Source organism: Megascapheus bottae, chromosome 7 (assembly GCF_031878675.1).
Source record: "Megascapheus bottae isolate mThoBot1 chromosome 7, mThoBot2.hap1, whole genome shotgun sequence".
NCBI classification, from domain to species: Eukaryota; Metazoa; Chordata; class Mammalia; order Rodentia; family Geomyidae; genus Megascapheus; species Megascapheus bottae.
In genome coordinates this window covers 33,339,434-33,362,684 of record NC_143515.1, presented here as the reverse complement: position 1 = coordinate 33,362,684, position 23,251 = coordinate 33,339,434, and the positions used below count along the sequence as shown (strand labels likewise).

The window sequence follows — 23,251 nt, the reverse complement described above, 5'->3', positions numbered from 1 at the left end:
CACTTACCAATGATTGAAACCACAGAAACAGAATTTTCCTAAAACTGGAGAGTCTAGCTAGCCAGGTAGAATAATCTGCAGTTTCAATTTGTATCTTACCTACCTCTACTAAACTCAATAAGCACTTAAGAACAGGACTAGGGCTGGGAGTGTAGCCTAATAGTAAAGTGCTTTCCTATCATACATGAAGCCCTTGATTCAATTCCTCCATACCACATACACAGAAAAGGCCGGAAGTGGTACTGAGGCTTAAGTGGTAGAGCACTAGCCTTGAGAAAGTCCAAGTTCAGTGCCCAAGCCCTGAGTTCAAAGCCCCAAGACTGACAGAAAAGAAAGAAAGAAGGTAACAAGAAGAGAAAGAAAGAAAAGAAAGAACGAATGAACAGGACTAACCCTGTGCCTTTCCTCCCACAGCCCTAGTGCCCAGTAAATATGCCCATTATAGGAGCCCAATGCAGACACTGAGAGTGAGGAAAGGTCAATCCAGACCACAGAGTGACACTATGCTGTGGTCCTATGATGTGAGGACAGGAGCAATGCTGTCCAACAATCCCATCACCTTGATGTAAGGCTACCTTCTCCCACAGGTCATTTCTTTCCCAAGGACCACAACAGACCACCTGCAGTATGTGAACTTTTTATTCTTCATAAAGTGCTCAAAACATGAAGAACAAGCTCTTTATAAACTGAAGGTACAACTAGGAAGACAAACAGCAAAGCAGAACTGGGCTGCTCCCTTCCCACTCCCCTACAGCTCTCTTCCAACTTGTGGCCAGGAGCAGAAACATCAAACAAGAACCCCGGGCTTTGAGTTGAAACCTTTCCTGAAGACATCCCTGCCCTTGGCCTGTAAGAGGTCCATTAATAAGGATAGGTGGGAGATCAAGGACTAGGCTGGGACCAAACAGAGCCCAGAGGGACACCTGGTAGATGACTTCCTCCCTCTTCAACCCCCAGCTACCCCAAAACATGGGGCTGAAGGTCTGGGTACCTGTGGAGGGACACTTAGCTCTGATAATTAGACCTCAAGTTAACAACTCTACAGGGGCTCCCTCAAATCTCCAACCCCACTCCCAGTGTATGGGGCTCCTCCACGTTGGCAAAAGAAAGACACTGCCATGACAGGTTTTCTCCCGAGACCTTCTGAATGAACTTACCAGCCTGTCATGAAGAAGAAGAAGCCCCAGAGGACTCTTGCCTTGTCACTGGACCAAAACCTACTCTTTAAGCACCTCCTCACCCCACCCCACACCTTTTCTAATGTAGGGTGCTCAAGTTATGAGGTTACCAAGAAATCCTTGCCACAGGGAAGCCTGTCATCTTGTGTACAAGCAAATCAAGGCCTGAGCTGAAGGACAGATGCTTTGGTTCAAAGTGCAGTGTGGCCAGAGGCAAGCAGAGTAATGGAGCAGAAGGGACAAGCTGGGTCAGTAGCTTAACAAACAGTCAAGAGAAGCAACAAAAGCATTTTCCTAAGTACGGGCATTTAAGGTATTGTATGACATCCCATCTGCAGACCAGGTTACTGATGCATCATAAATAAAACCTAAGGCCTACTGTCCACTGTGCACCATGGGTTTTATCCTATGATCCTCCAAATAGGCTTGAGGGAAGAGAAGAAGGCAGCGGGAAGGTTAAGGGAACAGGAAAGGCTTGGCAGTCCCCTAGTTGATGCTCTCAGAGAAAGAGCATAAAGCAGGACTAGCCCAGCTCACCTTCCCCTTCACAGGACCCTAACAGAGCTGTTCCATGTGTTCAATAGGAAGAAGGGGATGCCACAGCCCAGGAGAGGTCTACATCCAGGGGCTCTTCACCCTGCCCACAAAAGGCACATATTAATTGGTTTCCAAAAGTTCCAACCCTACAGCAGCAGAGTTTTGGCATCTGGACAGGCAAGAACTGATATGAAAACTTGAGCACAAAAACAAGCAGCCAAAGCCTCAACCTGGAGGATCCCACACTTCACAGGTGGGAGAGAACGAGGAAGAACTTTCCCTACCCAGCACCACCTCCACACAGTCAGCATGACCCTCAGTGGGAAGGTCAGAAGAGAGGCAGGAGGCAGCTGAGGCTGCACACCTTGACCACTTCTGTCATGCTACACTTGTTCTGCAAATAGCTTGAGGCGAAACAGATGCAGGACATGGCAGAGACTTGATGAGAATACATTGGCTCTCTGCTCTTGGAGTGGGTATGAGGCTAAAAGTAGGTGCCCTGGCTGTCAGCAACTCACAGACAAACAGGCAGCTTGGTCCCTGTCCAGTCCCAGTTAATACTAGGAGACCCCCCCCCCATGCACTGGAGAAAAATGAGGAGGGGTCCACTGTGGGAAGAAAATGACTGACCAGTCATTTTCTGGGATGATTAAATCTGTGCTAGCAAGTCTTATCCCAGTCACCACATCCAACCACACAGCTCACCCTTTATCTGTCTAGAAAGCCAACTTCATTCTCCCCATTCCCTAGAGCTCCCAAAGCTAAGGGGAATGAAAATAGGCAGGTGAGAAAGCCCCAGAGTTCCCAGAGACACCAAGCTTTACATGGACCATGACACCTCTAATGGGAATCCAAAGGGTCCCCTTCCAGTATCTCCAGTAGAGGCAGGAGGGAGGGAGTGGCAGGGAGTGACCAGGAGGACAAGCTGCACCCTGCCAGGCGAGATTGTGTTCAGCAGGAGGGAGGAAAGGCAGGCAGACCGGGCTGTAGGCTCTATCTGGGTAGCAGGTTCTGGCCAGCCTTCCAGGGGGGGAGGGGGGGAAGGGGACTACTTGGGGGCATCAGGAGGAATCTGCAGCAGTGTGGGTGACGTCTCCATGATTCGCACTAGCAGCCGGTCAATGTAGCTCTCTAGCTCCTGCACATGTTCATCGCGCTGGCTCAGCTCTCGCTCTCGCTGCAGGAGCAGGCCGATGAGCTCATCATGAGTCAGGTGGTAGTACTTGGCTGACTGGTCCAACACAGCAGAATCCTGAGGTGACATGGCAAGAGTATGAGCAGGACAGCCCCAGGTCTACCACCAGTCTACCCACCAGCACATTTCCCCACTACAGGCCTCCAGAACTGCTTGACTCCCAATGCCAGCGATGGCCTAAATAAGTGGCTTCCAACTCTGGCATAGGGGGGAACCTGCTTCTGCTCCACTCTAACACCAGGCCCTGACAGCTGGGGCCTCTCTCCACAGCACCTACTGTGCCAGATGCCCCCTGACACCCTGCTGAGCCTCACCTTCAGCCTCTTGGTGTCCACAGTCTGGCCAGGCTGGGGTGCTGGGACCACAGGCTGAATGCTGCCAGAGGTGACTGTTTTGAGCTTCTCTAGCCCACTGCTCAGGGCTGTGCTCAGACTGGAGCGGGGCTGTTTCTTGTCAGGGCTGTTCTCCACAGGGGCAGCACTGAGGGGCTTCACAGGGTGAGGACTGCAAGGACAGACATGGAGGTAGGTTATCAGGCCATCTTCTCTGTAGCATCGCCTGAGCTGTTGGGATAGCTGCGCCCTACAGTCTCATCCTCATTCCTGCCTGTTCCACTCCCTTGGTCTGGACGACCTGGCCCTTAGACAGGGAGAGCTGAGGTTGCCAACCCTATAAACATCTTCACCTGGACCCAGTCTTTGCCAAGGATGATGGCCCCTGCCAACCATTTTCCTCCTCTTCCATACTTTCTCCAGCAGGGTGCTTAATCCTCCAACTGTCCCAGTTTCCCCAGTTCTGTGACGATTCCCAGGACGTAAGAATTTCACTGCTAAAACCAGGAAAGACTAAGATACTTGGTCACCCATGTACTTTTATTTAGACAGGCCTGTAAAACATCCTTTGTGATCTTGTGTTTGCTCTAACTCTCACAGGGTCACCCTTCCTCCCCAACCCCCACACGCAGCACGCACTACCTTCCATATCTAATTCCTTACCTTTTGTAGTTCAACACAGTAGACTAAACCTGGATCCCATCGACTCACTGCAAGTGAACTTGAAGTCACAAGCCCACTTTCTCACCTCCCTAACCTCTCTGTGGAGCCCACATTTGCACTACTCTCTCCTTAGGTTGCTCTCCTCTCATCTGCCTCAAGGCCTCCAGATGGCACCTAAACCTCTGCCATTCTCTTCTCAGTCTTAACTACTAGCCACCACCCCCTGGCTTCTCCCTTCTTAACATCCTCCCACTTCTCTGGCTCCAGCTCAGCCCTCACCCGCAAGATCTGGTCCTATGTGGACAGTTGCAAGCAGTCCTCTTCTGTGCTCCCCCGCAGGGAATCTTCCAGGGACCATCAAAACCTCAGAGGCCTTCTGACTTGTGCTTTTCAGCTCAGCCTCCATCAGTCATGCCCTGCTACCTTCCCAGCCCCTCCTCTCCAAGCACCTCCCCTGCAGCCATCTGATGCTTTCCTATGAGTCCCGCCTGATTTGGCTGCAGGGTGACCTCCATCTTTCTAACATTTAAAAATCTCATAATGGCTCCTGACAGAAACCACACAATATAATCTGGGCCTAGCATTCTCTCATGGCCCATAGCTCCCCACGTACCCCAGGCACAGTGGAACAGTACTATGACTTGGGCACCTTACAAAAGCTACTCCTCTGTAGGGAATACTGCCCCTTCTTCCCACTGGCCTCGTAACTACTCCTGATTCAAAACTGTGCAAGACCACCTTTCCCAAGAGGACTTCCTTTTCAGTATGGGGCTTGACCTCAAGGTCTTGTGCTCATGCTTGGCTTTGTGTCAGGCCCACAAATCAGCTAACCCATCCTGGGGGACCTTGTACCAAGTAACTCTCACTCTACAGAAGCCTCACATTGTTCACAAGGAGAAAGCAAAACAGCTTAGTTCTGAACTCTAGCCCTGAACCCCACTGCAGCAGACACCTAGAAGCAGCTCTGAACCTTGGAACAGGATTGAGACTCAGACTCAAATTCAGAGTAGGGCCAAGTGCCCACCACAGGAAGAGCAGGGAAAAGATGCATCTCACTCCTAACTGCCACCTAGGAGTCTGCACTGCGGGACAGGAAGGAAACCAGCTCGACAGCCTATCCACCTCCAACGAGCAGCTGGTAGGCCTGGTAGATCTTGAGCCTGCAGACTTCATCTAAGGACAGCTACATGGCCTACCCATATCACTATTATATAAGCACATGAAACCAACTCAAAAGAGAACAAAATTCCTGTAATAATGAGCAAAATCAGATGCTGACATGAAAGCCACTGGGGCCACCAGCTCCCCATAAGCTCCCCACTCCCCACTGGGAGTCCAGCAGTATCAACAACTAAGGAAAAAGGCAAGGGCACCAGATCTCCTCTATTTTCCTCACTGGATTGGGAAATACTGGGTCTGACATAAAGCACATGCTCAGTGAACTTGGGTGACTTGAATATATCAACCAGAAAGCATACAAGCAGTCTGGGGGTCTCACAAAGGCCAGTGGTGAAGTATGAACAGTTCCCCAAGTCTCATGCACTGCTTGTTAGAAGTGACAGCCTCTCTGCCCATCCCTCCTTCGTTTAGGCCTCCTAGAGCAAGCACCACGATCCCAGCTACCCAGCTGAGTCACTCCCAGCATACCCCAATCTCAACTTTACACATCAACATTCACCAGCATCATTTTTTTCTACAATCCAATGACACCATGAGCAGTCTCACAGGCATCCTAACTGCTGAGAACTCACCCTCAAAAGGCACAAAACCGATGAGAAAGCAAGTCAGTGAAGTGCCTGCAAAGGCTGGAGAGCCTTCTCACTGAAGGTCTATTTGAGCATTTCTTTCTTTCCTCTGACTGAGTCTCCAGCTCTTTCTCTAAGTCCTGGTTTCTCTTCTTGCTCTTTGTTTCCCCTTCCCCTTCCTGGCCTGAAAACTGCTTGAGATCCTATTGCCACCTGCAGGAAAAACCAGCCCACCAATGAGCTCCTCCCTGGGCATGGGCACCAGTCATCACTCCCTTGCAAGCACAGGCCGGCTCACCTCTGCTCCTTGTCAGTGCTCTTCCCCAACCCCCCTGACTGCCTCAAGTCCCATGCCACAGAACTATGGGGGAACTCATGGCTTCCAAGGCTCCATTATCAGGCCTGTGGTGGAAGAAATCCTCACTTGCCCTTAGCCAAGGATGAGGCTGAAATGTGGAGCCCCAGCACCGCTGCACCACCTCCTCCCCGTCCTTCTGGAAAGAGTTTTCAGATTGGACGCTCACCTGGCACCAGGCTGCAGCTCCTCAGCTGGTCGTGTCTCCAAGGGCAGAAGCACAAGCGGGGAGGCTGGGGTGGCTGCAGCGTGGTCCTCCCCGCTGGGGGCAGGGGAGCCTCCAGGAGGGGAGGGCTCAAGGGGGCCAAGGGGTGAAGCTGGCTCCCCCAGGGGTGGGGAGGAAGAAGTGAGGGGCCAGGCTCCAAGCGAGGGAGAACATGGAGGGCCAGGCCCCCCGTGGCGGTGGCTTGCCCAGGGTGGGAGAGGGGGTGGTGGAAAGGCAGGCTCCGGGGGTGTAGGTGGCTCTTCAGGACCAGAGTGGGTAGAAGATTCCCTGGACTCTGGTGGAGGTGTAGACGGGAGGCTGGGGGCATCTTGGTTTTCCTGAGATAAGAAGGGGTTCAAGGCATCCTCCTCCAAGGCCCACAAACCAGCCTCCTGGGGAGGGGCTGATTGAGGCCCAAACCCCTCTTCTACTGACTGCTGGCTCTGGGCCTCAGAGTCTCCTCCGCTCTCTGGAGCTCCCCGGATCTGCTGATTTGGAAGAGCCAAGCTTGTTGAGTCACAGGGCATGGGGACAGGACTCTCAGGGCAGACAGTGGGCACAGCTGGGCAGGCCCCGTACTCAAAGAGGACAGCCTCTTCCACCAGGCCTGCCCCACCCAACAGGGCTCTGGGAGACTCTATGGACTCAAGCTTTTCACTCTCTTCCTTGTTCTCCTGGGGTCCGGCAACCAGTGCACTTGGGGTAGTGTCTTCTCCTGTTTCTACCCACCTCTTACCCATCCCCCCTGAAGTCTTCTCTTTCTCTTCCTCCTCCTCCTCTTCCTCCTCCTCCTCTACATCTACCTGGGAATTTGAGGGTGTGAAGAGGCGTGGTGGCTTGGGAGGGGGTATGATGGACTGCAGCCCCTCATCTGACTCCCAAACAGGCTCAGGCTCAGGCTCTGGCTCCAGCTCCAGTGAGGGGAGCCCCTCATTCCCCTTAGGTGATTCAGGCTGTACCCAGAGAGCAGACAGCTCAACAGACTCTCTGTGTGGGACTGGTGAAGCTGTCTCTGCTGTAGGAGAAACGGTGACCACATCCCATGGCCAGGAATCATCCACCATAGTGAGCTCATGGAAATGCTGGCTTTCACTTCCAGGGGTCTCCTCATTCAGGCCCTCGGAGGCATCATCTGGACCAGGCAGCCTCTCCCACACACTGAGCACTTCTGGGGAGCTGAACAGAGATGTCCCACTGTCTGCTGGACTTGGCCCAGCACCCCCTTCTGAGGCAGATGGCTCCCTGTCTGGTGTCGAGGCCGAGGCTCTCAGGCGCAGCTGGACTGCTGAAGGGGGCAGCCCCATCCCCACAGACCCAAGGGGCCTAGGGTCAGACACGTTTGTGCTCTGCTGGTCCAGTTCTGAGTCCACAGGAGCCCTGGGCTCCGGCCACATGCTGCTCCCACCTTTTTCTCCCCCAGGGTCTTCCTGGGGCTCTGCTGCCTTCACTGTCATGGCCTCATGGCCTGAGTCTTGCAGCCCAGCTGCCTCCAGCCCCATTCCTGCAGGGGCCAGGATCTCGCTCCTGGCCTCTGGATGCAGCCTGCCGGCAGCAAAGATGTTGAAGGTGTCGTCCCACTCAGGCAGGGCTTCCCCAGGGGAGGCCAGGGGGGTGGGGCTGGCCCTCGAGGCACTGGGGAGAGAGGGAGCAGGTGAAGGAGAGTTTAGTGCTATGTCCGCTATGAGCTCCTCGAAGAAGGGGTTGCTCTGCAAGGAGGTGAGGAACGGGTTGGTGACACCCAAGAATCCAGATGGGGTGGCTTCGGGGGTTGTGGTGGCAGCGGCAGCAGTGGCAGCAGCGGGAGAGGCAGCTGCAAAAAGGTTAGTGCTTAGCATAGGAGCAGCGGTGGGAGCAGGAGTGGGGTGGGCCGAAGCCCAGGGGGAGCAGGGGAGGTGGTGAGGAGGAGCAGCTGGGTCAGATTCTACCTGAGGAGACACGTCCAGGCTGTGGAGGGAGACAAAACCGTGAGCCTCCTGGTTAATGCTGAGACTAGAAAAGGCCCTACTGAATACCACCCCCCCAACCTGGGCACGGGTGCCACAGTGGATGTATGCAGCCACATGGGTAGGTGACAGAGGGAAAACCCCACACAGGTAACATTATTAGGTGCCATCCAAGGAAAAGAATCCTCACACCAGCCCCAGACAACAGTAATCTTAGCTAACAGGGAAGATGCACGTTCTAAAGGGTCTGCTCAACATTGGATGCACACTTGAATTCCTGACATGGATTTTAGACTTGAGGGAGAACAAGCTTGGAAAAGGGAAAGAAACCAGAGCAAGGAAGGCCAACCGAGCTATGTGGATGATCAAAGCCAACACAAGAGAACCAAGCCGGGCACCTGTACTTCCTTCAGATAACCAAAGCACCATGGGTCTCCTTCATTGATCTCTGACAAAAGAATGAGGTTAAGGATGGGGGTATCACCAATCAAACAGAATCTATCCCTTCTGGTATCTTCAAGTAGCAATCTAATTGGCCAAAGTTGACAAGACTTCTAGGATGCCTAATGCAAAGCACCACACCTACCTCATGGGCCAGACTCAGGAAATAAAAGCTGGGAATGTCCAGGTAAAGTACTCTAGATGTCTTTCAAAGGCAGGTGCCAGTGACTCATGACTATAATCTTAGCTACTCAGGAGGCTGGATCTGTGGATCATGGTTTGAAGCCAGCCCAGGAAGAAAAGTCTGTTGGACTCATTTCCAATTAATCAACAAAAAGCAGAAGGTGGAGCTATAGCTCAAGTGGTAGAGTACCAGCCTTGAACAAAATTGCTTAGAAACAGTTGCCCAGACCTCAGGGTCTGAGGCAAGTACTAAAGGGGGGGGGGGGAGGAGGAGACAAAGCAAGAGAGAGAGGGAGGAAGGGAGAGGAGGGGAAGAGAGAGAAGGAAGGAAGGAAGGAAGGAAGGAAGGAAGGAAGGAAGGAAGGAAGGAAGGAAGGAAGGAAGGAAGGAAAGAAGGAAGGGGAGACAAAGAAGGGGGGGAGAGGGAGAGAATGTGTTCTTATCTCTAGCTCCCCCTAGGGGCAAGGGCAGGGCAGGTCCTCCCAAGAAATCCATGGTGAATCTTGTCTACACCAGCAGACAACCTGCAGCCTCCAGATGACCCCACCCCCAGAACCCTGCAGAAGGAGCATCTCTGAGCAACATCTACAAACTTCAGAAATGTCTTGGGTACACTTCACCAAGAAGCTTCACTTTCCTAGGATGGACAGAAGGATGGAAGACAGTGCTGGAGCAAAGCAGACCAAACATTTTAGTTCCCAAGGTCCAGAGGAAACGTGCAGCTGAGCCCAAGCCTTGGTGGCCTCACATACAGTCTCTCTCCTCATAGCCAGTCTTCTCCCCCTCTCTCCAAGCACAGAGACACCCCTAGTCCTTGACCCTACCTTCCCAGGTGGAACACCCCAGGAAATCTCCATATCCAACTCCATTCCATTGTTTCCTTACTCAGGAAATGCCAGTGGCGAGCCCTGAGGTGGCAGAATCCAGGCTTTGCCAGCCACCCATGGAACACATGGGTGGGGTAGGAGGGCACTGTGGAATAAGGCTGAGCTGTCTAGAACTTGCCAGCTTCTTCCAGGAACCCAGAGTCCAGTTTGCTCCCAGAGAAAGGGGAAAAGTCTTATGTGGAAGGACAGAGCCACACTGATGGTACTAAACATATGGTTTCTCACAAAAGTCCAGCTCTGGGGACTCTTGTGACCTCTTATTCCCCTGGGAAAATTCTTGATCCAGGACTGCATTCTTTCCTATCCCCACCACCTAGCCAAGCGATGGAAGGGTGGGGAGGTAAAAATGCCTGTCTACCCCCAATTCCTATTTCTAGGGACATTTTGGGACTGAAAGAGGAACAATGGGCCCAGAGTCCCCAACTCCAGCAAATGTCTCTGCTCTCTCATTCCAGGCAGGCAAAGGGCCAGATCATATGTCTGCTGCCAGGACTAAGGGAAGTGAGAAGCAATACCCCCCACCACTACCAGCACATGGGTTATGACCCTACTTTCTGCAAGTACTTCATCAGTGCATCCATACTAAGCTCAGCCCAGCCCAGGAACAGGGCTAAGGTACTCCATCTTCCCCCAAACCCCCTTCGTGATAAGTTCCAGAGTAGCCTAAGAGAAAAGCCCATTGGTGTTAAAGGGCAGAAAGCTCAGTTCCAGCCCAGTCCCGCACTCACCCTTACAAGCTGGCAGTATGGTGCAGGCAGTCTGCCCTGCAGGTAGAAGAGTGCCAGGGATGTAGATGTGGAGCCCTAAGCTTAGCTTGGCAGCCTCCTTCCCCAGGGTGCTCCCCAGAGATGCACAAGAACTCGTTGGTATGGAATCAGTAGAGGGCCTTCCCTGGAGGATGGGGCTCTAGATGGCAAAGCCAACAGGCTTCCTGGAGCCTGAGAGCAACCAGTCCATCCAGGTCTTCAGCACCATGTCCCCACCCACCTACCCTCTGTCCTCTCCCTGCTCTCCACCAACGGCACATCTTGAAGGTTCTTGGGGCAAAACATTCCAGTGGGCATAGATCACCAGCACCTTGTGTGCTCACCTCTGAAGGCTGTTCTCTGGGAGCAGACTTTATAAACACCTCTGTGTCCGGAGCTCATCTGCTAGCCTAGCACAGCCTCCTACCAGGCACAGATGTGGTGAGTTGCCTTCTCTTTTAGGGCCAACTGTTGAGGAAAACCAGCTGTCTATCCAGACAGACATCATTTTAGCCAGTGGCTCATGCCTATAATCCTAGCTATGCCAAGAAGCTGAGATCTGAGGATTGTGCTTTGAAGCTAGCTCAGGCAGGAAAGTCCATGAGGTTCTTTTATCTCCTATTAACCACCAATACAGGAAGTGGAGGTATGGTTCAAGCAGTAGAATGCTAGCCTTGAGCAAAAAAACCTCAGCGAGAGCACCCAGGCCCTGAGTTCAAGCCCCAGGTTTGGCATGTGCACATATGCGCGTGTGCACACGCACACACGCGCACACACACGCGCACACACACACACACACACAACATTTTAGGGTTTCAAGAACTTTGCAGTACTTAATGTGAATCATCTATTCATTTCTACCACTCTTCTTAGGCTAGTGCTCTACTGCGGAGCCTCATCTCCAGCCCTTCCATCCTTCTTAACCACCATGGCCCGAGGACACCTGTGTGACAAGTTCCACTATTAGCCTGTTTCCTTAGACTGAGGTGAGGCGAACTCTGTGTACTTCTTCCACACATCAGTACCCAGGAGGCAGCAGCAAGCAGGTCTGCACAGTCCTTCCAGTAGGAAGTTCCCAAAGTTCCAAGGCAGACTCCCAGGAGAGCCTACGCCCAGCCAATGTGTCCTCTGGCCATCAGCCCTTTCTGATCTCTTGGCATCCTCCTGAGATATACTCCAATGCTCAGGAGACAAGTCCAGGGAACTGGGCACAAGAGGTGACAGAGAAAGGCTGTTTTCTCTGCAGAGAAATACAGAGGTGCTAAGGGCTACCAGCCTCACTGTTGTATAAGATTTACTCCCAGGAGGACCAGAAATAATCACAAAAACAATCCTCTGTGTTCCTGGTGAGTCTCACATTGATAGGCGTTGCCTATCCATAAGCACATACTACACACTATAGGAAAGCTGGCATCTCTTCCTGTTTCCCCTCTGCCACACATGGGTAGAAGCCTAGTCTAACAACATGGACCAGAAGACCAGTGTCTATCAGGAAGGCTATCTTCTCTGTTCTTCCTGCCCTTCTTCTCATCATCCTTTGTCCGCCATTGCATTATCCAACACTTTGCTCCTTCAGGCCTCCCTGTAGGGCACCAGTGCCACGTGGGGACACTAGAGGGCGCTGCTGCCCTTGCTAGCGGGAACCACTCAGGGATTGGCAACAGTAGCCCCAGGGCAGAGGGAGGCACCCTAAGCCCCGCATCCCAGCTGGAGATCCTGGGAGCTCCTTCAGTTACTCTTTTAGGTCTCCCCTACAGCTGCTACTGTGTTCATTCTCTTTTCAAATGCCTAGGAAAGCACCAACGTTTTCTTCTTCCAAGCTAACCTTTTCCTCCCAGGTCCAGGGAGCTGCTGCTACTGGAGCAGCCTGAGGTGCAGCCCCACTTGCTTTACATGGAAGTAGAACCTACTTCCATGAACCTGCCCAGAACCTGCCCTGCAGCTGCCACGAAGAGACTCAAAGGGGCAAGGATGCCTGGTACCCTCAGCCTGCTCAGAATGCAAATAGGAATGGACAGAAACCCCACCTCTAAGTTACTCAGCAGTGAGCCAAATTCTTGGGAAACTGAAAGGCTTTTAGGAGCTGTGGAGATGTAGAAAGAAAATGAAGATTAAAGGCATTCCAGGAGGTGGCAGGTATGCCTCCTTCCTCTAAGCATTGAGTATTTCACAGGAAAATGGTGTGGAAGAGAGGGACAGAACTGTGGTTCCTCTGCTGGGCACAGATGTGAAATTGTTCCTCTATCTAGCTCTGTGTGTGTGTGTGTGTGTGTGTGTGTGTGAGAGAGAGAGAGAGAGAGAGAGAGAGAGAGAGGGGGGGGGGAGGGAGGGAGGGAGGGAGGGAGGGAGAGAGAGAGAGAGAGAGAGAGAGAGAGAGAGAGAGAGAGAGAGAGAGAGAGAGGGAGAGAGAGAGAGAGAGAGAGAGAGAATGCACGTACATCCCAGTTCTGATGACTAAACTCAGGGCCTACTGCTTTTACTTGGCCTTTTCACTCAGGCGGTGCTTCACCACTTGAGCCATACCCCCACTACTGGATTTTTGCTGGCTAATTGGAGATAAGTCTCATAGACTTTTCTGCCTGGGCTGACTTCAAACTGCGATTCTCAGCTCTCAGTCTCTTGAGTAGCTAGAAGGACAACCGTGAGCCATTAGCACCCAGCCTATCTCTTAATTCCTGTCTACTGGGGGCCCTGGCCTTCCCACCTGTCCCTGCATCCACTGAGCAGTGAGGGAGGAACAGGCTTGCTGAGAGACTGGAAATAAGCTGATCACCCCGGCTGGGGTTGCCATCAACGCTGCCCCTCTCATGGTGAACACAGGCATTTGAGCAGGGTATACTTCAGTTTCTGTGACCTATCCCTAGAGGATCCTGCTAGACATGGCAGCAGCCGCCTCTGGCTCAGAATGGGGAGGTGGCAAAAAGCCAGGATGGAGATACAACAGAACAGTTATCATCAGCACTTCCAATAGTGCTGTACCCCAACACCGAGACATCAGTGCAGGCCAGAGCCCCAAGGAAGGGATTACACATTCTAAGGGTGCTGCCACAGTCTCTTGCCAGACTAGGTAATAAAAGAAATGAGGAAGAGGGACAAAGCATTAATTATTTGACTTCAGTACTTCAGAGGGAAAAGAGCCCAGAGCCAGCAAGCCAGCTGAGAGGAACAGTCTCACAGAGGCGGGGCTTCTGAGCATGCCATCCCATCTCTGGTCTCCATCCTACCACCTACCAAGACTTCATTACCTTAAGGCCCCAAAAAAGAGCGCGAGGTGGCTCAGAAAGCTAAGACACACAAATGAACTCTCTCTGCCTTTCTCCAACCAACTCACTTAGCAGGGCCCAGAACAACCTCTACCCCCAGAACTCTTACAGCACCGTGCCCTGGCAACTCACCTGTTCCCATGTGCACAGAACCAGTCTTGGAATAGGAATACAAGGCGCCCTTCTTATCCATGCAAAGCCAGAGCCCCAGCAGCCTGCTCCCTGCCCCAGGTTCCAGGCGGCAAACACCCCGTTTTCCTAGGTACATACCTGGGCTTCGAAGTTGACTCCTTGGATTCTCTCAGACCAAACCAGCTACTTTTAGGTTTTTCCTCCCCAACGGCCGGGTGGTGGGGAGAGGCACCAAGGGCAGGACCTCCCTTCTCCCCCACAGAGCTCCGGCGCCCCATCTCACTCCGACTCAGGCCCTGGTGGTGATGGTGGAAGAGGCCCATGCGAGGCTTCCGCTCTTCCTTCCGCACTCCCTCCTTCTCTACCACAGCCTCAGAGGAAGCCACCATGGGGGTGGCCACCTGCACTGGCTTTGCCTCTGGAGGCCGGGAACCCTCCTCCTCTCCAGAGCAGCTGGCCCCAACAGCCAGCACTTTGGCCTGAGTGCTCAGCTCCTCCTGTCCGGGCACCACATCTGAGCTGCTGGTGCCACGATTGCCTCTACCCCATGAGTCCTCAGAGGTTTGAGGCCCCTCCTCAGAGGGCCGGGATGAGACACTGTGCGGGGAGCTAGAGGGGGGGAAGGAGCCCAGGAGGGAACTGCGGTGCCGCAAGGGGGCCTGGGGCTCCTCGTTGTAAATGTGGCTCCCGTTGACACAGAGGGAAGAGCGGGAGGCAGCGTCCACGTGGCCCTGGAAGTCATGAAGGCCCCGGGGAGGACCTGCACGCAGCTGGCTGGCCTCATCACTGTACGTCCTCTTGTGAGTGAGCAACTTGGGGGACTGTGTAGAATCCCTGCCTGAAAAGGAGACACGTGTGGAGTCAGCACAGGACACAAGGACCCCATTTCTTGGCCCCAGCCAGGCCTTCCTCACTCTTCCTCTCCCACCCATCCTGCACTCCCCTCTCCAGGGCATGCAGTTCTAGCCACTCACCCCCTTCAGTGGACAGCCAGCTGCTGCGGCTTGGTGATCGGGTAAGGAGCTCAGAGGCAGGGCCCTGGTAAGCCAGGCTCCCACTGGTTGAGGACAAGGTGCTGTCCGAGCCCAGAGAGGTGTTGGACTGGGACAAGGATGACCTGCGTAGCTTGTGACGAAGGAAGAAGCCTTTGGCTTTGCCCATCTTGCCCAGGCTGCCCAGCTCAGGATCCTCTAAAGCGCTGCTTGGAAGGATGGCAGAGGCAGATTCCAGCTCAAACTTCTTCTTGCCCTTCATCTTGTCCTTGAGCTTGCTGAAGGGGGATCTTGGCTTGTCCTTCATGGATAGATCAAACATGCTAGCACTCAAATTGTTGCGAGTGAACTGGATTGTGACTTGGATCTCTCCCCGTTCCTTCTCCTTCTTGCCTGTCTTGGAGTGCAGCTTATACCACCTGGAAAAAGAGAGGATGGGCAGAGCGCTGATTGTAGCCAAGGGTACCCAGCTTCCCAAGTCCCCTCCCTGCTTTGGGGACCACTGATAGCCTCTCCCCAAGAGCTTCTACTCTACACATATGGCCCAGGCTTCCGAACTACAGGCACAGCAAAAAAAAAAAAAAAAAAAACACTAAAGCTTTTCCATAATGGGGAAAAGGACGTCCTGAGTAGGGAAAGTTATTCAGGTGTCATGCAGCAGGGTAGCAGTATCTTCCCCAGAGATCCCATCCCATTCCCTCCCCTCCATATCTGAAATCCTGAGGCCCAAAGGAGTAAGAAGGAAGCCAGGAAGGATTGCCCACATAGCCAGGCTCCTGGTGAAGACATACCGACCTACATTTTTCCCCTGTTCACAGCATCACCTCTGGCCAATCTCAGCTGAAGCTCTCTTCTGAGCCCCAGAAAAGAACAGATCACATAAAGGCCCAGGCCAGAAACTCAGGAACACTAGTTAGTGTATGTGTACACGCACACGTCTGACTCACAATGACTCACCCCAAGTCCTGTCAGGATTACAGCTGTGAGATGGAGACGCAGAGAGACATGGCTAAGACTTGAAGCAAAAGACCCAGGAAGGAGGAGGAGCCCCTCACCTTCTGAGTATCGCATGCGGATAGCCAGCAGGAGGGTTCTCCTCCATGTCCTCCATGTCTTCTCCCTAACACTATCCATCTCACAGCTACCCCTGGATAAGCAGATGTTGTCCTATGCTACAGATCATAGGTCAGACTCAGGTGAAGTAACTCATCCAAGAACAAGCACAGAAAAGGAGAGAGGAGACTCACGAGCAGGTTCCCATCAAACTGAAGCCCGTATTCTTCCCACTGTGGACTCCCCAGTGAGGAGAAGACAGGCTGAAGCAAGATCCCTAACACACAGACCCTGCACAGGGCGAGTAGAGCCCATGCTACTGAGGAGTAGGTATATGCCCAGGCTGGCAGCTTCTTACCCTACAAGAAACAATTGTGCTTCTTGGTATTTATCTTATTACAATAGCAAATAGGTGGAACCTTACCTTCTGGGGTAATATCTGCAAAAACCTTGATAGCTCTATAATTGCCTGGATGCTACCAAGACATCCTTCAATAGGTGAATGAATAGATGGTGGGATATTATGCAATGATAAAGTGACTATCAAGCCATGAAATGACATGAAAATATGTTAAATGTGTAAGTGAAAAAAGCCAATCTGAAAAGGTTACATACTATATGATTCAACTATATGACATTCTGAAAAAGACAAAATTGTCAAGAAAATAAAATGGTTACCAGGGATTGGAAGAGAGGGAGAAAAGCGTAAAAAGGCCAAACACAGCAGAGGGAAAGCATTGTTTAGGGCAGTATGATATTACAAGGGTGAATACCTGTCATTCTCGTTATCAAAAATGCAAAGTGGGGCTAGAAGTGTAGCCTAGTGGTAGAGTGCTTGCCTAGTATGCACAAAGCCCTGGGTTCGATTCCTTGGCACCACATACTCAGAAAAAGCCAGAAGTGGCACTGTGGCTCAAGTGGCAGAGTGCTAGCCTTGTGCAAAAAGTGTCCAAGAACAGTGCCCAGGCCCTGAGTTCAAGCCCCAGGACTGGCCAAAAAAAAAAAGAAGAAGAACATACAATACAAAGAACTGAGTCCCCTGTAAACTCCAGGCTAGTTAACAACAATGTACTGGTATTCACCTATCCGCTGTAACAAATGTGCACACTAACGCAGGATGTTAGCAAGAGGGGAAACAAGCAGGGCTGAGAGGCATATGGGACTCATACTTTCCACTCACTTTTCTATAAATCTATAACTGCTCTAAAAACAAATAGATTCCATTAGCATTGTGGAAAAAAAAAACAAGAAGGCTATAAAAGAAAGTAATACAAGAAGAATTTCCTTAAGAACGTAATTTCCAGGGGCCGGGAGTTTGGCCTAGTGGTGGAGTGCCTGCCTAGCCTGCACGAATTCCTGGTGTGGTAGCTCAGGGTAGAATACCAGCCTTGAGGAAAGCCCAAGGACAATGCTCAGGTCCTGAGCTCAAGCCCAGGACTGGCAAAAACAAAAACAAAAACGTGATTTCTAGCAACAGAACAACCCTCCCCCCCCCCACCCCAGTATGCAGCACAATGAACAGAGCTCCAGACGTCACTGTGAGGTTTCCACACACCAGGCACAAGGAGGAATCTGTGGGCTGGACTCAATGACTCACTCCTGCTACCCCAGCTACTTGGGAGGTGGAAGCTGAGACAATCACAGTTTAAGGCCAAGCTTGGAAAAAAGTTGGTAAGGGGGCCGGAGTTTTGACTAGTGGTACAGTGCTTGCCTGGGTTCAATTCCTCAGTACCACATATACAGAAAAAGATAGAAGTGGTACTATGGCTCAAGGACAGTGCCCAGGCCCTGAGTTCAAGCCCTAGGACTGGCTAAAAAAAAAGTTAGTAAGACTTCACCTTAACCAATAAAGCTGGATGTGGTAGTACCCGTATTACCCGTATATTATCCTAGGCCTGTTGGAGGCATGAACAGGAAAATCACAGTCCAGGCCACACAGGCCACAACATAAGACCTGATTTCAAAAACATCTAAAGCAAAAAAGGTTTAGAACATGATTCAAGTGGTAGAGTACTTGTTTATTATATTTTACCAATCCTGGAGCTTGATCTTAGGGCCTCGGCATTGTCTCTGAGCTCTTTTGCTGAAAGCTAGCACTCTACAACTTAACCTACAGCTCCATTTATGTTTTTTGTTGTTGTTGTTGTTTGTTTGTTTATTTGTTTTGGTAGTTAGTTGGAGATAATAACAATCTCATGGTCTTTCTTGCCCTGGCTAGCTTCAAACCATGATCCTCAGATCTCAGCCTCTTGTGTAGTTACAATTACAGGCATGAGCCACTGGTGCCCAGCTAAAGTACTCATCTAGAAGACTGCAGGCCCTGAGTTCAAACTCTAGTACTGACATTTTACATTTAGAAAAAAAGAAAAGAAAAGAAACCCTGAAGACCCTCACAATAGGGGAAACACGCTAATATATCAGGAGTGAGAACACATCCATCCCCATTAGCAACACCAGGTTAAGGACGGCAAGTGCCCGGGGGAAAGCTTCCACCATGAAGTCAGGCTCAGCTAGGTAAACATGAGGGCAGAAGAAAGCCTGCTTAGGAAGGAGCTCACTGTGCTCGCTGAAGGGCTCAGAGGCCCTTTGATACACACACTACACACTCATGCATACCTCAGCACAGCACTAGGGGCATCCTTCCCTAGACAAAGGAAAACCCAAAGACTCAGAAGCACACACTGCAAGGGCTTGTGGATAGTTGGTGGGTTGTTTGGTTTCGTTGATGTGGTTTGAGGTGCATCAAACAACTGAGAGGCTTCAAAGTCACAATCCTCTAGCCTCTGTTTCCTATGTGTTGGTATTTTAAGTATAGTACCATGTCTAGCAGTGGTGGTAGCTTTTGTTTTAAAATTTTTCCCCACAAAAAAAACCTATACCAGTGGCAACTCCAACAGCCTTTTGTCATGACTTAATCCTTGGGTGCTCACCTTGGCCTCAGATGTCCTAAGCAGAGTGAGCTGGACTACAGGGTTTTCCTCTCAAGAGAACAACAGCAGGAGGGATGGTGAAGAGGCCAGGGCAGGGAAGTAAGAAGAAAAGAGAGACAAGCTGAAGGAAGGGAGTGTGTGGGGACAGGAGCAGGAGGGCCAAGCAGCTGGCATCTGCTTCTGTATATTTTATCTCCTTTATCAATGCCCACCTTGGCTGGGCCCTCTGATTTAGTTGTACAGATAAGAGTCTTGCGCTGTCTGCCTCCCAAGTAACTGAGACAAGTCATGAGCCACCGAGCCCAGCTAATTTTTGAGACAGTTCAAACCACAATCTCCCTGTCTCTCACTCCCAAGTAACTAGAATTCCAGGGACGCGTGCCACCCAGTCGAAGTCTTTTCAGACCATTCAACACTTCCCAAACTGGAACCCTGAAAGGTGATGCAAAGGGAACGTTATGGTTTCCTGCCTAATCCACCTGAGGTACTGGAATTAACAGGGCCGAGGGGATGTCAGGGGCACTTGTCCCGGTCCTTGTCGCCAGTATGCCACATTCCACAAGCAGCAGTAATGGCAGCTATCTATCTCTGTGGTATGCAGCTGCAGGGAACTATCACTTCCTACATCGGCTATTTTTGTCTGGTTTGAATTTTTTATAAGGTGCACACATTACTACTACTGTAATATGTATTACTGCTATTAGGAAAAAGAGATAAAAAAGAACCTGGCTCCTGTCTTCCTCTTCAGCTTCCCAATGGGTAGCTTTCTTTGCTCTCTCCTGGAAGTCCAAGGTATCACCAACCCTCTGCCCTGAAAGGTCACCTACCATCTCCTGCTCTTTCCCAGGGAATCCCGGCCTCTCTAGACCTGCATCTCACAGAGGCCCAGAGGAAAAATGCCTTTGCTCTGTATTGCTAAGACACTTAGTTGCTCCAGAGCACTGTGAGGCTGGGAATGGCCAGCCTATAGACCCCAGAGGCTATCACCTATCTGCCTACCAGTCCCAGAGGCACTGAGCAGACCCTCTCCGGCACTGTGTAAGCCCAAGGCCTTAACCAGAGCCTGCCTTCCCCAAGAAGGGTGAGGCGCACAGATTGAGATAGCATCACCACACCGCTAACAGCCCCACACAAGGACATGTTCCTATCCTCCAAAGCCCCTGCTTCCTTCTACCCAAACCAGACAGCCACTGTGGCACCCACAAGCATGGAACATGGCTGGGCTAGACACAGCTGGAGACACTTGGCAGTCATCAGAGCAAATGGGCTCTGAGCAGCTTCCCTCCTAGACTGAGGCTCCTCATGCCCTCTCCCTGAAAAGATGGACACAGCATCACTTCTCACAGGCCCCTTGACCTCCCCTACACCATGGACTCTTGAATAAAAGTTTCGTTTTGCTTTGCTGGGATTGAACCTAGGCCTTGCACATAGCAAACTCACTATCATTTACATCCCTAGCCCTTCTAAATTTTTATTTATTCATTTAAGGCAGAGTTTGACCTTGAACATGAGTTCCTCCTGCCTCAGCCTCCAGAATACAAAATTACAGGCGTATTCCATCACAGCAAGCCTGACTTCTTTTTGTCTGGTGTGTGTATACACACACTTGTGTATACATACTTGTATTGTCCTTAGACTTGACCTCAGGGCCTGAGCATTTTTCCTCAAGGCTAATACACTACCATTTAAGCCACAGCTCTACTTGTGGCTTTTTTTGGGGGGTGAGAGTGGTAGTTTAATGGAAATAAGAGTTTCACAGACTCTCCTGCTTGCTGGCTTCCAACCATGATCCTCAGATATCAGCCTCCTGAGTACCTAGGATTACAGGCATGAACCACCGGCTTCCCTACTCTGTTTCCTGACCTATAACTCCTGAGCGTTGTGTCTGGCCTTTAAGAGAACGTGCGTCCTCTTTAAATAAATGCCCAAATATTCCTTGAGGTCTGAGACTGGCTACAGGGGAGATGGGGCTTGAAGGAGGAGCTGTAGCCTCCTGTTTTGGTCTTTGGCTTTAGCATTTCTGTTCCTCCCTCAAAGAAAGGTGGTCTCCAAGGCTTCCAGGCTACCATTGGGCCATCTTAGCCTCAGGGACCCAGAGACCGATCATTTCCACCAGTGCTAACATCCAGCCAAGATGAGCAAGACCCCAAGATACGCACCCCGATAGTGGCTCACAGCATAGAACTCTACAGTGGAACATACCAACCTGCCATGCATCAGCTAAGGATTCTCTGCAAATCTATCAATCCATCTACAGCTAGTAAAACACTACCAAAAGCCTACTTAACTCTTAGGTCTACACGGAATAGATACTTGAGGGGAGTTCTCAGATGACAGATGGGAATCACTGTATGAGCGTCTCTTGATGATTCCATGTCACTGTGCATGTCAGAGACCCATTTCTCTCCATCTGGTTTCATCCTCAAGAGCACAGGCAGAAACCAAAAGGATCCTGTTTTGCTTTGTGTCTGCCTAAGGCAGGGCATGCTTTTTATAAGCTGACTGACCCTAGATATATGCCATCCCTCCCCAGGAGGAAGCCTGAAGAACGCACGTGTTGGGGTGGATGGATGTCCTTAAATACTTTCTATAAATTGAAAATGCTAAAATGAACTAAGACTCTTGAAATGACACTCTCATCAAGACAGCAGGAAGGACAATGATTCTACCCAACTATCCAACAATCCTCTTAACACCTTCCCTGCCTCACAGCATGTCATCACCAACCCGTGGTAACCAAACTGCCCTAGCTGCAGGGCATCTACCTTGACTCTCACCCGTCTGGACACCTCAACTCTCTTAGGCCAGGCAGCATGTGCTCAATGTACAGAGTTCTGATAAAGGTGATGATTAAAAAGCCAGGCACTGATCGCTCATACCTGTAACTCTAGCTACTCAGGAGTCTGAGATCTGAAGATCGTAGTTCAAATCTAGCCCAGGTAGACAAGTCTCTAAGACAATTATCTCCAATTAACCACCAAAAAGCCAGAAGTGGAGCTGTGGTTGAGTGGCTAATCTCAAGCAAAAAAAAGCTTCGGGGGTCGGGAGTTTGGCCTAGTGGTAGAGTGCTTGCCTAGTATGCACAAAGACCTGGGTTCCATTCCTTGGTACCACATACATAGAAAAAAGCTGGAAGTGGTGCTGAGGCTCAAGTGGTAGAGCTCTAGCCTTGAGAAAAGTCCAAGGACAGTGCTCAGGCCCTGAGCTCAGGACTGGCAAAAAAAAAAAAAAAAAAGCTTAGGACTAGCGCACATGTGCGCGCACACACACACACACACACACACACACACACACACACACAAGCGTGTGCGTGCGTGATCCAAGAACAGAAGTCAGCAAAGGAACCAGGGTTCTGTCCTGTCTTAGCCATTCAAAACCTTGTCAAGAACAGCCCAGCACTAGATAACAAGGTCCAGAATTCCTGGAAGTGTGAATGAGAAAGCTCTCCAAGGGCCTCTCTTAGCTGAAGCTCCTCCTCAAACCTACTGCCTGACAAAAGTCCACAGGCCTGATGTGGACTTGGGACTACTTGGTCATCATGTCTGGCACCCTCCCTCCCCCCAGTCACTGTACCTAGCCTGAGACATTCCTCAGCTAAAGCAGCGAGACTAATAGACTTCACATAGAACTAGAGAAGCTGAGCACCTAGGGAGGCCCAGCGTGGCAGCTGCCAGACATAGCTGTGCAAGCACCAGGACAATCCTGTCAGAAACTGGAATGGTGGGGACCAGGAGAAACTACAGTCCTGGACACACCTGGCATACCCACTCCACAGTAATCAGAGAGATGCACATCTAACTCCTCAGCATCGTTTGCATCAGTGTATTTCTCATTCTCATGCCGCTCAGGCCACCCTGGCCCTCCCACTGTCCCTTAGCCCATGAAGAACTCACACCTCAACGCTACTGCACTGCTGTTCGCCTGAGACACAGCCAGGGCTCACCATACTCAATTCACTCACTCACTCACTCTGGTCACCAGCCTTCCTGGAGTTACCCAGCTGTAACCATCCATTCAGCTTATTCTACTCCTTGGCAGTACATGCCAATGTAACTCACATTCACAAAGCAGAATGATGAATGAGCACATGGCTTGTTTAGCATCTTCCTTCTTGTTCATCTCAGCATCCCCAACATTTAAACAGTGAATATGCAAATATTTAGTCAACAAACCAACAAATTAATCTAAAACTCTAACAGGAACTTGCTTGCCCCTGTTCGAAAGTGCTCTCTGGCCCTCCCTCCATCCCTTCCTCCTTCTCCTCCATCTTCTTGTTTCTGCTTCTTGAGTGATGGGATTACAGGCATGCACCACCAAACACAATGGGGGGGGGGACCATTATTTCTACTAATCTCTAACTAAAATTTAGGTTAAAAAAAAAAGTTGTTGGAGCCAGGAGTGGTGGCTCACACCAGTAATCCTAGCTACTCAGGAGGCTGAGCTCTGAGGATCAAGACTCAAAGCCAGCCCA

General features: G+C 51.1%; 1 protein-coding gene across 4 annotated transcripts in view; it reads right to left on the bottom strand.

Annotated features, from left to right (window-relative positions):
- Positions 1–1,478: 1,478 nt before the first annotated feature.
- Rab11fip5 (RAB11 family interacting protein 5) overlaps positions 1,479–23,251 on the bottom strand; it is a 37,300-nt gene continuing 15,527 nt past the window's right edge. For 2 of the 4 annotated variants that reach the window (XM_090336698.1, XM_090336700.1), the window contains exons 2-6: positions 14,780–15,216; positions 13,944–14,643; positions 6,175–8,154; positions 3,225–3,414; positions 1,479–2,967 (exon numbers count right to left, since the gene is read on the bottom strand). In XM_090336698.1, the coding sequence (XP_090192824.1) occupies positions 2,764–2,967; positions 3,225–3,414; positions 6,175–8,154; positions 13,944–14,643; positions 14,780–15,216 (3,511 nt within the window). In that variant the 3' untranslated portion in view covers positions 1,479–2,763. The remainder of the gene's footprint in view (positions 2,968–3,224; positions 3,415–6,174; positions 8,155–13,943; positions 14,644–14,779; positions 15,217–23,251) is intronic. The other 2 variants (XM_090336699.1, XM_090336701.1) reach the window with 2 other exon arrangements.